At 50.1% G+C, this 15348-nt stretch overlaps 1 protein-coding gene across 1 annotated transcript; it reads left to right on the plus strand.

Moving 5' to 3' along the window:
* Window positions 1-1154: 1154 nt before the first annotated feature.
* Window positions 1155-15116, plus strand: OIT3 (oncoprotein induced transcript 3). The gene is made up of 9 exons (XM_040976087.1): window positions 1155-1256; window positions 2963-3337; window positions 4538-4645; window positions 5150-5272; window positions 9069-9191; window positions 10617-10777; window positions 11672-12087; window positions 13527-13626; window positions 14943-15116. The coding sequence occupies exons 1-9, from the start codon at window positions 1196-1198 to the stop codon at window positions 15114-15116; spliced, it is 1641 nt and encodes a 546-aa protein (XP_040832021.1). The 5' UTR covers window positions 1155-1195.
* The last annotated feature ends 232 nt before the right edge of the window (window positions 15117-15348 follow it).

Raw genomic sequence — 15348 nt, forward strand, 5'->3', positions numbered from 1 at the left:
CCCTGGCTGTAGCCTTACCCACCCCTGGCTGGTATTTGGGCAAGTGATTAGTCAGTGGATGAAATCTCTCTCTCAGTCTCTCTATGTTTCAAATAAATCAGTTTTTTTAAAGAAGCTCAAAACCCTACAAATGTAGAATGAGGAAAGAAAGTATTTGTTTGCCTCAGATTTGTGCTTACTTCATAAGACAACCACCCCCCTCCACCACAATCTTTTTCTCTACCCTTCTTCCCACCATTTCCCTAGTGCTTGCTAGTTCAGAGGCATCTACAATGTTACAGCAACCAGGGAGCTCCAAGCTCCAAACCTAACATCTCTAAGGTAGGTAAGGGGACTTGAGAAACAGATATGTATATATATTTGCATAAATATATATATAGGTCCTGTATTTTTTGCTGCTTTCGTCTAGCAGGGAAACTCCAATAAACTGTGACATTGAATTTTCCACACTTTTTGTCAACCTGGTGAATAGTTCCTTGATTTTAAATCCCAACCATTATTCCTATCCTGAAAATAGATGAAATAAATAACTAAAGCCACTGAAAATTTTGGGAGAAAGACACTCTACAACCAGGAAATGTTACTGCTTGAATTAGTTTAAAAAAAAGAATCACAACTTAAGCCTGGTTTCTATAGGAAGTTTGGGGACTGAAGATAATGATAAGACGGACATGGCTTGTTTCAGGAGGATCTCCTCCCCAGCCCCAATCCGTTCTTCCTGCTTTATCTTTTCCAGCCTTTCGTCACCACCTCGGCCATCTGACCAGATCCTACAGTGTGGCTTTCCTCCGGCTTCTTTAAAGTGCAGTGCTAGGAAATCAGTTCCTCGAAGTCACAAAACAGGATTCCTGATAAGATACTGGAGGTTCCACTGCAGGGAATTCTTGAGAGAGAACAATAGAAGCGTGAGGAACGCTGAAGGTTGTTCCCTATAGGGGGGTTGCAAATCAGTAAAATAACCCTGTTGACAGTGCAAAGCAGTGCTTCTATCCGAGGTCAAGGCTAGAGTGATGGACACCGCACCCCCTCATCCTCTTCCTCCGATAAAGCCCCAGCCTGGGCTGCTGATAAACAACCTTGTGGGACTTCTTTTTTTTTTTTTTTAAGGCTTTGTTTAAGGGACAACACAAACCTGGTGTTGCCAGGATTTGCCAGGATTTGCCAGTCTGTCTTTGGTGTTCAGTGCAAGCAAGCTATGCGTCAGCTCCTGCTCCTCACCTGCCTCTCGGTCATGGTCACCCCGGTGTCGCTAACAGGTGAGTCTCACCTCAAAGAGCTGGGCACGCTGTGCCTTGCGCTGTTGCACTTTGCTGTTTGTTCAGATGGCTAAGAGCAGGATTCTAGTCCCTGGGTGCTGGTTACCCAGTGGTGTCAGGCGAGTCCCTAGCAAGCTAGGAAAATAGATTTGCAGAGCATTTCTGTGCCATGTTTCTTTGACCCTCTTGCCCAGAAGGGAAATGTTTTGTGGATCTGCCATACCCAGTGTTCCTTGGATCTTCGGTAAAAATGGATCTGAACTTTTTCCATGTTCTGGTCACTTTTATGGCTAGCTCATCCATCTGCTGGTTCATTCCCAAAGTGGCCACAATGGCCAGAGTGGAGCTGAGCCAATCTGAAGCCAGGAACCAAGAGCTTCTTCTGGGTATCCCACTCAGGTCCAGGGTCCCAAGGCTTTGGGCCACCCTCGACTGCTTTCCCAGGCCTCAGGTATTGAGCTAGATAGGAAGTGGTACTGCCAGGATTAGAACTGGCACTCATATGGGATTCCACTGGGTGTAAGGTAAGGACCCCAGCCACTAGGCTACCAAGTGGACCCTTTTTTTTTTTAATGAATGCAAGGCACTGTCAGTTCTGTCCCTGCGGAGGGTGGGCACAGATCTGGAGAAAGCAGGCTGGTTAGGCTTGTCCTCTGCAAACAAGGCTCTTTGCCAAGACTGGGTGCCGTCAGCCACCCTCAGCTTCCTCAGGCTTGGCCAACCAGGTGAACCATACTTCAATTCCAACTGAGAGGATCTGCCACCCACTTCTTTTCCCAACAGCTTAGCAATCCTAGCCCTGGGAGAAGGGCCATGGTGTGGGACAGAGAGCCTTCATCATGGCCCTTTTGAGGAGCTCAGTATTAGACCCTGCCTTGTTCCTTGACCCTCAGCATTTTGAAAATTAGGCCCGAGGACCTGAGGAAACCTGGTAGGGCCTGTGGCAGGCTGGTTGGGGTCTGGGAACAGAGGAAGGTGTAGGCCAAACCCATGGAGGTCTCAGCAGGCTATGAACTTGGCAAACACAGTGGGTCAGGAACCGTGGCTGCGGTAGGACGCACTGTGTGGGACTCCCACGACCCCTCTGTGCACCTGCAGCTTTTGAGAGCTTGGCCTTGAGTGCCCTGTCCTTGCTCAACAAGGACCACACTCCTACCCAGCAGCTTTGGCTCTCCTCTTCCCCCTCCTCCACTCACTCCAACACCGCCTGGCTCCCCACCAAACGTGTGGGATGTGCAACTCAAAGCCATAAGCAAGTCCAGGGGTGACTTTGGGGCTCTGCAAGTATTGGGCCTTGGGGGGCAGGAGGCCAGGGAGGGTACTGAAGGAGAAGCAGGAGTTGGTGGAGGATCCCTTCCAGACTGAGAGCAGGTGTGGGGCTGGCTGATGCCCCAGGGCTGGGGGGATGTTGAGGAGACTTCCACGGGCACAAAGATGTCTGCACAAAGTTCCCCACAGCTGCGAGCCCAGCAAGTGACCGAGCGGTTCTAGGGTGCTGTGGGCCTCAGCCCAATGCTAGCACTAGATCCTACCAGGTTTGGAGTAAGTTTATAAAGGGCACTTAAGAAGCATATTTAATTCATGTCACGGAGACTTTTTAAGACTGTAGATCATTGCTTTCTTGAACTCAACCCAAAGCCATGTGGGGGGAGGTGGGGCCCATGCCCTGTGAGCTGAGGCCCCTGTGGTGCCCTTCTCCGCCCCAGCCCTAGACCCGTGCTCCGCCTACATCAGCCTGAACGAGCCCTGGAGGAACACGGAGCACCGCTTGGATGAGTCCCAGGATCCGCCCCTGTGCGACAACCACATGGATGGGGAATGGTACCGCTTCACGGGCATGGCGGGCGACGCCATGCCCACCTTCTGCATCCCAGAAAACCACTGCGGGACCCACGCACCAGTCTGGATGAACGGCAGCCACCCCCTGGAAGCCGATGGCATTGTGCAACGGCGGGCCTGTGCTAGCTTCAAGGGCAACTGCTGCCTGTGGAACACCACGCTGGAGGTCAAGGCTTGCCCCGGTGGCTACTACGTGTATCGCCTGACCAAGCCCAGTGTCTGCTACCATGTCTATTGCGGCCGTGAGTAACAGTCCCCATCCTCCAAGTCCCCCATTTCCACCCTCTACCCTGCCCAACACACACTCTGCACACCCTACGCCTTTTCTTTCTAAAGATATATTTTAGGGCCCAGTGTCATGGCCTAGCAGCTAAAGTCCTCGCCTTGAACGCCCCGGGATCCCATATGAGCGTTGGTTCTAATCCCAGCAGCTCCACTTCCCATCCAGCTCCCTGCTTGTGGCCTGGAAAAAGCAGTCCAGGACAGCCCAAAGCTTTGGGACCCTGCACCCGTGTGGGAGACCCGGAAGAAGTTCCTGGATCCTGGCTTCAGATCGGCATAGCATCGGCCGTTGAGCTCACTTGGAGAGTGAATCTTTGGACGGAAGATCTTCCTCTCTGTCTCTCCTCCTCTATATATATCTGACTTTCCAATAAATAAATAAATCTTTAAAAAAAAAAGGAATTGTCCAATTTAAAAAAAAAAGATATATTTTATTTTTGGAAAGTCAGATATACAGAGAAGAGGAGAGACAGAGAGGAAGATATTCCATCTGCTGACTCACTTCCCAAGTGGCTGCAATTGTTGGAACTGTGACAATTCCAATCTAGGAGCCAGGAGCCTCCTCCAGGTCTCCCACGTGGGTGCAGGGTCCCAAGACTTTGGGCTGTCCTCAACTACTCTCCCAGACCACAAATAGAGAGCTGGATGGGAAGTGGGGCCGCCAGGATTAGAGCTGTCGCCATATAGGATCCTGGAATGTGCAAGGCAAGGACCCTGCCACTAGGCTACTGCGCCAGGCCCACGCCCTAAGCCTTTTTAAAACAACAATAAGTAGGGAGGTAGACAGATGATGGAGGGACCATCAGGCATCCATGTGATAGCATTGTGCTTAGTATCCATTGACTGTTAAAGATGCCATACAATGGGAAGTAGCTAATTGGAGCGAGTGATACTTGGATTTTGGGTTACCAATCTCGTGAAAATCTATACACCCTTAGAGAGTGCTTTGCAGAGTAGAATGACAGTCTGTGTTGGGAGAAACCCCATGAGACTGGACATCAGTAATGTGAGTGGCAGAGGACGCCCCTGACAGCTGATGTCTTCCCGCTGTGTGTTATGAATCCAGAGGAGTGAGCACTCTCTGGCAGTAGCTTGGGGCCCCTCCCCCTGCTGCGCTGAGACCCCCTTAGGATCCTCACTTCCCCCCCACCCCATCATAGACTTCTATGACATCTGCGAGGAGGACTGCCATGGCAGCTGCGCGAACGCTGGACAGTGCACCTGCTCTCCAGGGACCATGCTGGGCCCGGATGGGCAGACCTGCTTGGGTAAGGAGCCGGCCCTGGGAAGGGGAACAGGCTGGGAGTGTCAGAGGAGTACGTCTGAAACTCAGCCTTGGAGCTCCAACATTGCCCCAGCTCGTGTCCCGGAGCCCTTGCAATGCTGTTGGCCTCTGGAGTAGATGGCTACAGCCCCAAGTGTTTGCCACAACTGAGGGTTGTCCAGGGTTGTGCTGTGTGGCTCTGGTAGCCGCTGACACAGCAGACTGTGGAGCACTCCAAGCGTGACTCTGATGACTGAGAAACTGAATTTTCTCTTCATTTTAAGGCTAATGCTCAATTTTGTCACTGAAAAACTGAAAATGTCTGAGAAATCTTGAGTAACTACTGATTTCATGACTTAAGATACACCTCCGGGACTTCCGATGAGTGTGGTGTCCAAATGGAGATGTACTAAAGTCTATTTTTAAACATTTTCAAAATATACACCTGAAATCACAGATTACTAAAGAGGGCGTAGCCGGTGGAAACCATGCGTGTTCTCTTCTGCAGATGAAAATGAGTGTGAGCAGAACAACGGGGGCTGCAGTGAGATCTGTGTGAACCTCAAAAACTCCTATCGCTGCGAGTGTGGGGTGGGCCGCGTGCTCAAGAGGGATGGCAAGACTTGCGAAGGTGAGTGGGTCTGGCAGGGAGGGAAAGCTGCCTGCCACTGGGTCGGCATGGGTGCCCTCATAAGCAGCAGTGCATCTAGACTGAACAGGAGGGGAATTTGCAAGAAGCAGAAAAACACAGTTTTTATTAGGAAAATAACAATAGTGCATTGTGTGTTTCTCAAGCATCAGCCACTTGGGATCTTGTTACAGTGCAGATTCTGGCTCTGGGATCAGGAGCCAAATACTGTGTTTGCAGTAACCCCTGGATGACTGCAAAGCCTCAGGTCCCGGGAGCACAGCTGGACTAGGGGAGGGGGACAGAGGCTGCAGGGTGAACAGGGGTCAAGCCCAGCTCCTCAGCCTTGCTGCTACTGAGAGGCACCAGGATTTGATTCCAGTGGAGCTTTAATGGAGCCTTGTGTGTGTGTGTGTGCAATGATCCATTTATTGTGTAATTGATATTGTCCACAGCACATTAAGCCATCTGTAACACTGGCATTCCATATGGCACTGCTTTGTGTCCTGGCTGCTCCATTTCACATCCAGCCCCCTGCTGTTGTGCCTGGGGAAAGCCACAGAAGAAAACCCTTTAAGTGCTTGGATCCGTGTGACCATGTGGGAGATCCAGATAGAGTTCCTGACTCTGGCTTCAGTATGGACCAACTGAAGCCAAAGATTTATTTGAGAGCAGGAGACGAGAGAGAAATCTTTCATGTACCAGTTCACTCCCCAGAGGCCTACAACACCTGAGATGGAGTCAAGCCAAAGCCAGGAGCTGGGAACTCTGCCTGGGTCTCCTGTGTGGGTGGCAGGGACCCACATACTTCAGGCATCATCTGTTGACTTCCAGACACATGAGCAAGGAGCTGGTTACACAGCTTGGGATGCAGGCCCTGCATTATGGGTATGGATGTCCGGGTGGTGGCTTAGTCCCCAATGCCACAATGCCCGCCTCAGAGGTGGCATGTTTAACAAGTTCTCACCAAGAAGAATTAATTGTGATATGGAAGTTGGGGCGACTGGTCTACCTGTAGCCTTTTTTTTAAATCTCCTGTATACTTTATATTCACTGGAGATTAATACTTTCTTTGGTAATTAGCTAAAATGATCTATTTTTATTTGTCTATTTTCTATCTATTTTTAGTAACAGAGATGCTATATATATTTTATGACTCAATAACAAAAAATAATAATGCCTGCAAATTTTCTGCTATTATTCTTGTCTTTAGTTTTTCAATTGCCACATAGTAATTGTTCATATTTCTGGAGTCCTATGTGATGTAATAGTCAGCAAAAGGATATTAGCAATATTCTTATTAGTTTAGATAATGAAGCTAGTCTAAGGCACAATTACTCTTGCAAATTAGGACAAATAAGGTTTCATCACTTCCACTTTAATAAGTCTGAGTTCTCATGACCCTGTAGATTTTACAGAGAGATGAATGGTGTAATTATTCACAGAGGACATACAATTTGTCTCACAGGTTAAGTAAGGTTGTGAGGTAAATAGAGCTGTATTTCTGTTCACAAGAATTCATTGTTTTTGTTGTATCTAAAATAATAAAGCACTTACTCAAAACGGAAAAAAATATGACTAGTGCCCACAACTTCCTCATGTAACTAACTTTGCATTGTTAACTGATGACCAGAATATTAAACTGCTCTCTCTTACAAGTAAATTCAATTTAGATTTCTTTTAATTGGGTACTAGCTTGAACCCTGCTTAAATCTTATTGTGTGCAGTAGTCTTTGAATATTAATGAACCATTCCACGAGGAACATTTGCAATTGTTCATGAATGCTTTATTGAAACCATTAAAGTAATCCTCACACAACCTTAAAGCCTAATAACCATAACTAATAAGTATTTTAGCAGCAGATAATAAGCTATATAGGAGTTTTGCCTTAGGTATTAACATTCCTATTTATAATCCTTAAATTGTATTGGTAATCTGAACATAATATATTTCTTTAGAAGGCTTTTATAGCTTTTTAAAAATAAATATATGCAACTGTTTTTAATTAGTAAATAATGGGCATTGGTTTTATTATGCAAATTAAGAAGAAAGTATGAGGGAGTGAAAGGAATATCGTTAAGATGACTTCTACTGGATGTATCCATTATAAGTGCTTTTATGTGTTCTCCTGGGAGACATACATCTCTGGAGGCAATTCAGATTGTCAGTTTATTTTATGCTTTGTATTTTTGGACCTGGAAATACCTTGAGCGAACATGTATTACAACCCTTTTACTTTGCAGATATTGAAACTGTGGCTCAGAGGACCTCAGAGGAAGGTCATCTTTAAGAAAAGCTATTTCCCATTAATGTTGATGTCAGCATCTTAAATACGTTTCGCACCCTTTCCCTCCACACGTTACACAGGTTAAGGCTCTGTGTCCGGAGTGCTGGGGATGAGAGTGTTTTGGATTTTGTAATCTTCCCACAGACACAGAGAAATATCACGAGGATGGATCCTAATGTAATTATAAAATCCATTTATGTTTCATATACACCATGTTTCTGGCCAGCAGGTGACTTCCTGAAAGATGTGCAGTGCACCTGCAACCCGAGACCTAACACATGCTGTCAGGAAAGTGCCACTTGGGGCTCCATGTTGTCACACATGTTGACTAGGGAGTTCCATTTCTGACTGTTGTAAAAGCCGATAGGTGTGCTTTCATCTTTTGAAAATATACATATTTCCAAACAGGTGATTCTAATCTCTTCAATTTTGGAAAAAATGTATTCATTACAATTTTATTCTTTCTGTACAGTTCATTAAAGTCAACCTATCCCAAGTTAATTTGCAGGATCCTCCAAATAACTTCTTTTTCATCTTGAACTAGGAGGGCTATTGCTGAACCTCCAGACAGCTTCCGTCTTTCTCTGTTAATACGAAAACATCTCCTTCCCTAGGCTAACCCTATGATACGGGTCAGCTAGATTTTCCTGTAAAGGCCAGCAAGTAAATAATTTAGACCTTGTGAACAACAGGCAATCACTTGAAGGCACTCAGCTCTGCCCTTGACCTGAGCCGGCAGAAAATAGGTGAATGAGGGAGTGTGGCCCTGAGCCTTGAAACTTTAAAATGAATGGCTCTGACCCAGAAGCCACCATCAGTACATTATTTTTTTTTTAATAAAGTTTGAAATCACATGGTAGTTGCCTCCATTTTCAATTGAATACATTTTCTTTTCATATACTTGATTGCTTTTTGAAGATCACAAACTACTAAAGAGAGGAAACTTTAGACTGTTGCCTCTTAAAAATCGTTAAAAGCTTGGTGGAATGGACTCAGAGTGCTGCCCAGGCCGCAGTGTTGGCAGTGCCCTTGGCCCTAGGCCCTGGGACACCTGCCCTGGTGCCCAGAGATTCAAGCAGAGAGGTGCAGGTCCACACCATTTTCCGTGACCCTGACCCAGCCAGCCAATCAAGTTGGATTTCACTCTGTCAGTTCATTTTGGTCAGTCATGTTTTGTAAACTTTCAAAGTAGATTGAATACCACAGCAATTAAGAAATGGTTCTTGAGTAAGTTCCTAAAAAAAACCATAGCTCAGTCTAACCATGAGAAGAGATGTGAGTCAAACCCAAATGAAAGGCCCCTCATGTTAGATCAGGACTGACCGGCTTCAGTGGACAGAGGCAGAGGATGAGCAGTTGCTCTGGGTGGTTGGCATGTTTCAGAATCCTCCATGTCTTTGTCCCTGGGCAGTCCCCAGGGACCCTGTGTGAGTGGAGCCTAATCCCTGCTGCTGTTCTTAAGGGACAGGGCTGGGCTGTGACGACTCCTCCTCATCTCCTTCCCACTGCAGACATTGAAGGATGCCACAACAACAACGGCGGCTGCAGCCATTCCTGCATCGGGCTGGAGAAGGGCTACCAGTGCGAGTGTCCCCGGGGCTTGGTGCTGGCTGAAGACAACCACACTTGCCAAGGTAGCCCGAGGACAGGCTGGGTCATGGCTCTCCTGGCCCCTTCCCTGGTCTACACACCTCCCACCTTCCTCCCCTGGGATAGTAAACCATCACTGCAGGCTCACTTGAAAAAGAAGAGCTCTAACGTGCCCCAAAGCTAGCTTTCCCTGGCCATTTGCCTATGCTCTCCCCTCAGGCCCCATTTCTGGGGCTATGTGTACACCTAGGACTCCATCTGGAGGTATTAGACAATACTGCAATTATTTTCTCTTTTACGAGATTAATTAAGTTGAAACCAGGTGAAACTAAATTGAAAGTCCTAGGAAACGGCTTCTATCCCGGCTAGCCTTACAATCTGAGCATCATCTACCATCCTCGGAGAACTGTTTTCTGGAAATCTAGATCTGATGTCCCAAAGAGTATTCATCCAGCCAGCAAATACTTAATGCCTAATTACCATTGTTTCATTGCACCACTGGTACGCCATGTCATCATGTATTAGTCCAACAGTAGCCAGGTCTTTTTTTTTTTTTGAGGTGTTTGTCATCTAAAGAAGCAAATATGAGAATGTAAAGGAAAGGCAATATTTGTTACATTAAGTTTATTATTTTTATGAACTTATTTTGCAAAGATTTGTTTGAGAGGCAGGGTTACAGGGAAAGAGAGAGAGACAGACAGAGAGATCAAGCTTCCATTCTCTGGTTCATTCCCCAATTGGCCTTAGTGGGCAGAGCTGGGCCAGACTATAGCCAGGAGATTCTTCCAGGTCTCCCATGTGGGTACAGGGGCCCAAGCACTTCTGCCATCCTCCACTGCTCTTCCAGGCCATTAGCAGGGAGCTGGATCAGAAGTAGAGCAGCCAGGACTCAAATAGATTCCCACATGGGATCTTGGTGCCACAGCTTCACCTACTACAGCGCCAGTCCCTGCATTAATTGGGATTTATAGTTAGCATTTATGGCTTGCCAAACAATGCAAGGCCGATTTGGAAGCAGTTCCCTGGAGCACTAACACTTTTTTTTTATGCCTTTCCCTTTACGGGCGGTAATTAACGGCATCGTTACAGCAGCACCATGTGAAATGTAAGCCTCTGGCCAAGCAGCATTTTCCTGCCTGGACAATAAATTGTGTCTGTACTGGAAGTCAGCCCTGTGTGGGGTCTCTGCTCCTGACACAACTCAAGCCAGCTTTGAAGCAGCTGTGGCTCACTGAACCCTAACACAAACTCAGTGTTTCCTAAGTGGATGAGTGGGGAACATGAAGAACATTATTCCACCATGACCTTGGGGGTTCAGAATCCCAGCCAGTCTGGTTTTGGGGTCCTATCAGTTTCCCAGAGAACAAACACTTCTAGTTACCCCAGGATGCACTCGTTTCTCCTGGGAACCTCTCTCGCATTTGCCTAGCGGCAGGTCCCGGTTCTAACAGATGCCCCTTGTCCTGCAGTCCCTGTGGTGTGTAAGTCAGACGCCATCGAGGTCAGCGTCCCCCGTGAGCTGGTGGGTGGCCTGGAGCTCTTTCTGACCAACAGCTCCTGCCGAGGCGTGTCCAACGGCACCCACATCAATCTCCTCTTCTCTCTCAAGACCTGTGGCACCGTGGTTGAGGTAAGTTCCTAGAGGGTGGGGTGCTGGGGGAAGAACCAAAAGCCAGGGACTCAAGTGCTGTTTGGCAGAGGTGTGTGCTGTGGCTGGGTCATTGGTGAATGACCTAGAGAATCAAACCTAAAACGTGGTGTTATTCAGGGGGCAAGTGTGTTACTAACTGTCTGCCATGGGCTGCCCACTAAGGACTGGGACCAAGAGCAACTCTGCTGTTTCTGCTGTCTGTGAGCCCATGCATGTGACCTAGGCGTGGGAACTGGGACTCCCAGCTTCAGAGCTCACGGCACAGGTGACAGCCGGCAGGTGCAAGGGGCGTGAGCAGCAGTGGTGGGTCCCATGCCTGGGCCCGGAGGAGCCAAAAGGGACAAGTGGGACTTGGCTGGTGCTGGATGGGTGTGTGTGCATGTGACTTGCACAAGCAGAGGAAAAAAAAAAAGAAAGGGCTTTTCAGATGGGAAACAAATGTGGCCTCAGGGCGAGGCGTGCAAGCAGGGATAAGGGTGACATCTGTGGCCTGTCGCAAGAGTGCAAGGTGGCAGAGCCGCAGAAAGGCTTCCAGGACCATTCCGTCATTGGATGTGGACGCGTGACTCAATGAATCAGGCTTGGGGAGAGGTCCATGCTGCCCGTGCAGCCACAGGCCTCCTCCCTGGCCACAGTCACTGCCAGAAGCCGTGCCCCACTGAAACACACAAGCCTTGAACCTGCTGCCTCTTCCTAGACCAGGCTTTCTGGGCTACCCAGCCAAGGGCTGTGCGGGTGACCCTGGGGCACCTTGCTTACAAAGAGCAGCGCCTAGGCCCACACCTTCTCCAGCTGTTGGCTGATGTGAGTGCTGAGGTGCTGCTGATGGAGGGGGGTCTTCTTTCCTTTCTGCACCTGGTCTCTGTGGGGCAGGTGGTGAATGACAAGATTGTGGCCAGCAACCTGGTGACGGGGCTGCCCAAGCAGACGCCAGGCAGCAGCGGCGACATCATTCTCCGCACCAGCAAGCTGCTGATCCCGGTCACCTGCGAGTTCCCGCGCCTGTACACCATCTCCGAAGGCTACGTGCCCCACCTCCGCAACTCCCCGCTGGAGATCGCGGGCCGCAACCACGGCGTCTTCCCCTTCACGCTCGAGATCTTCAAGGACCGTGGGTTCGAGGAGCCCTACCGCGAGACCCTGCCCACCCTGAAGCTCCGCGACTCGCTCTACTTCGGCATCGAGCCCCTGGTGCACGTCAGCGGCCTGCAGAGCCTGGTGGAGAGCTGCTTCGCTACGCCCACCGCCAAGATAGACGAGATCCTCAAGTACTACCTCATCCGCGACGGGTATGTGGGCGCAGCTCGGCGGGCGGGCGGTGCGGAGGCCTGAAGCGCGCACAGGGTCGCAGAGGGGTCCCGAGGGCACGGCTGCTTTGAGGATTATCACGTTCCATTCTCAATGTCTGCTACCTGCCTGGGTAACCGGCCCGGAGAAGGGCGGGGTGGGGAGGAGGTGCGGGCAGCAGGTGTAGACCCTTGGTTCATTAGGTGGGAGGTGAAAGACATAGAACCTGGTGGGTGTCAGGGGGGTGACGGGCAAGTGATCTCCGTGATAGTTCCTAGGGAGCGACCCCCAAACAGAACCACCCTCCCCGGGCGTGGGGGGTGTCAGCTCACTAATGTTGGAGCTATGCTCTAACTGCACAGTAAGCAGAGGGGCCAGGCAGCCATAGCTCTCTACCCAGTCACCCAGGGGCCCTGGGCTGAGGGTTCTTCCAGAGGGAAGTCAGGGCCAAAAGGGGCATGTTCAGTACGTGTCCAGGCTTCTGGCCGGTCCGTGGGGCTCTATGTCCTGCCTTGCACTGGCCAGCAGCAGGTAGGGAATTTGCCCGAGGGCCAGGTGGGCTTGGGTCAGCCTGGGAGACAGTGGATGGGGAGGGTGGCTCTCTGCCCAGGATCCGGAGACAGCGCTGAGCCTCCAAATGTTGTTAGCTGGTGGAGACACATGGGACCTCGCTCTTGGCCACTGATGAGTTCCTGTGAGCGCTGGTTGGTTGGGGACAGGCAGGGTAGGGAAACTGTAAGGAGAGAGCCGGGGGCCCTGAAATGGGTTCCGAAGTGACAGCCACTGCATGCATCCCTGGGGAGTTGACAATGGGATCCCAGGGCTGCTGCTCCATTCTACACGAGGGTGGGAGTGCATCTGAGCTAGGGGCAGGAACCAGGCCTCTGTGAAAGGTAGTGGCCAAGGTTCCCCCACCCCCAGTCCTTGCAGTGGGCTGCAGGCTCTGAGAAGCTGGGCTTTACTTTCACTGCTTGTGGCACACCAGGCAGCCTTCCCCTGCTGCAACTCGGCTCTTGCACAGTGATTTTCAACCCCTGATGTTTGTTCAGAAAAACTGAGAAGCTTTTTGAAAAGCTAGTTCTTTCCTCTCTCTTTTTTCCCCTCTCCCTCCCTCCTTTCCTCTTACCTCTGATCTTTTCTCTAAGTAAATAAAAAAAAATTTTTTTTAAAGCAGTATTTGGGCTAATGATGCAAAACCCCATAAGATACCCACCTCCCATGTCACAGTGCCTGGCTTTAATACCTGCCTCTGGCTGCAGGGCTGTGTCTGGAGCTGCCCTCCCAGGCAGGAAAGCTGCATGGGTCCTCCGTTCTCCCAGAGCTTGAGTGTGACCCAGGCTGCTCCACACAGCTTCCCTCCGGCCAGGGCAGCCTTACCAGCCTGGCTGGGGTGTCACCTGACCAAAGCCACACAGCCTGACACACGCTCTACTTGTTTCAGCTGTGTCTCTGACGATTCCGTAAAGCAATACACATCCCGGGATCACCTAGCAAAGCACTTCCAGGTGCCCGTCTTCAAGTTTGTGGGCAAGGACCACAAGGTGAGCCCGACATCTTTACCTTGTTAGCTCAGCGTCTGTCACCTGCTTGCTCTTGGTGTGTCTGTGTCCCTGTGTATGTTACACTCTCATGGCCCAGGGTTAGAGTCTGCATGACCTTGGGACCAAATATGATAACCATAACCACCGCAGTAGCTTGACTCCATCTGATGTTATCTGCTTCCCACATACCCCTGTAATGGTGCTGTTCAGAGAAAACCTGGTGCAATTCTAAGTTAAAATTTTATACATTGGGCATGGTTTAAAGAGCCAGTGTTAATGGTCATTCAGCAGAGGCTGTGGAGGGGAAATGTACAGAAAAAAATGAATAGTGAAATGATCAATAAAAATAGGAAAATGGCAACCAAAATGATGATACCATTTGATGCATACTGAATTTATAAAAGTTGTACATCGTAACACAAAATTCAAGGGAGAAATTTACAATTGCAGTATAAATTGCTACATTTCAGAAAGGCTGTAACAATAAGCATAAACACCCTATTCTTTCACGTAAGCATCCCAGGTCTGACAGTTTTCTTGAAAACAATACGAGATGTGCCAGAAGTGTTTGTGGCGCATTATTATTATAATAGTGTGGTGAGGGGGAGCTCCCAAACAGGGCTGAGGCAGCAAAGCAGACGGGAGGACCCTGTTGTCACAGTTCTCATGCACCTGCATGGGCTGCACTTTCAAAGCTGGTGATCATGTGGAGGGAAGTGCCAGGAGAGCAGATGGAACCGGCTGTGGGAGAGAAGGTGGTGCTTTTTGCCATGGCTGTGGTGGGGCTTGTGTGGTGGCTGCAGGACGTCAGAGGAGCCAGCATTTTGTCACCAGCAAGGACACTTCCTTTCTCCCCCTCGGAGTGCTGGGCCAGCGCCACTCCTGACCATGAAAGGCTCTTCGTGACTCCCTTCCTCGACAAGGCACCCAGTGTTGGGTGGTCACGGAAACAAGTGGAAGAAGCACTTGGTTTATAGCAGAAATGGGTGGGAGCCAGTGCAGCCTGCGGGTCTTGGGGTTGCATAGCCATGACGTCAGCGTCATCAGACAGGGGCTTCCCCCACAAGTCCAACCCCAGCACCCTGCAGACATGCACAAGGAGTTTCTCCCATGCCAGCTCTGCTACAAGACTCAGTGCTGGTGTGTGAGCGGGCTCTTGCACCTCCCTGAGCCTCAGTTTCCTCAGCTGTCTCATAGAGCTGACCACAGCCATCCCAGCCAGAGGCCTGCCTGGAACTGTCCCTCCTGTCGGGGTTCTGCTCAGGGCCACGCTAGTGGTGGCCTCTGCTAACAATCCTGTCCCCACCCCCTTGCAGGAGGTGTTCCTGCACTGTCGGGTGCTGGTCTGTGGGGTGCTGGACGAGCAGTCCCGCTGTGCCCAGGGCTGCCACCGGCGCATGCGGCGCAAGGCAGGGGAAGGAGGAGACACCCTGGGGCTACAGAGCCACGTGCTGACCGGCGGCCCCATCATCATCGACTGGGAGAAGTAGCCATTTGCCAGCAGAGCTGCGGCTTCCCGCCTCTAGGACATCAGCCACCCTCCCAGGACCCCCCGGACTCTGACCCCGGGGGTCCCCACGTGTCAAAGTGCCACCCGCCATGTGGCCTGGGCCAGGTTGGCCTTGCTGCACCCATTCACACAGATGATGCTCACGCCATGTGCCCCCTGTCCTTCCTACAATTCAATACCTCATGTGTGACTCAGGAGGACCATTCACACCA

This window comes from Ochotona curzoniae, unplaced genomic scaffold, assembly GCF_017591425.1.
Source record: "Ochotona curzoniae isolate NIBS_2020 unplaced genomic scaffold, NIBS_Ocur_1.0 contig_2692, whole genome shotgun sequence".
Lineage (NCBI taxonomy): Eukaryota > Metazoa > Chordata > Mammalia > Lagomorpha > Ochotonidae > Ochotona > Ochotona curzoniae.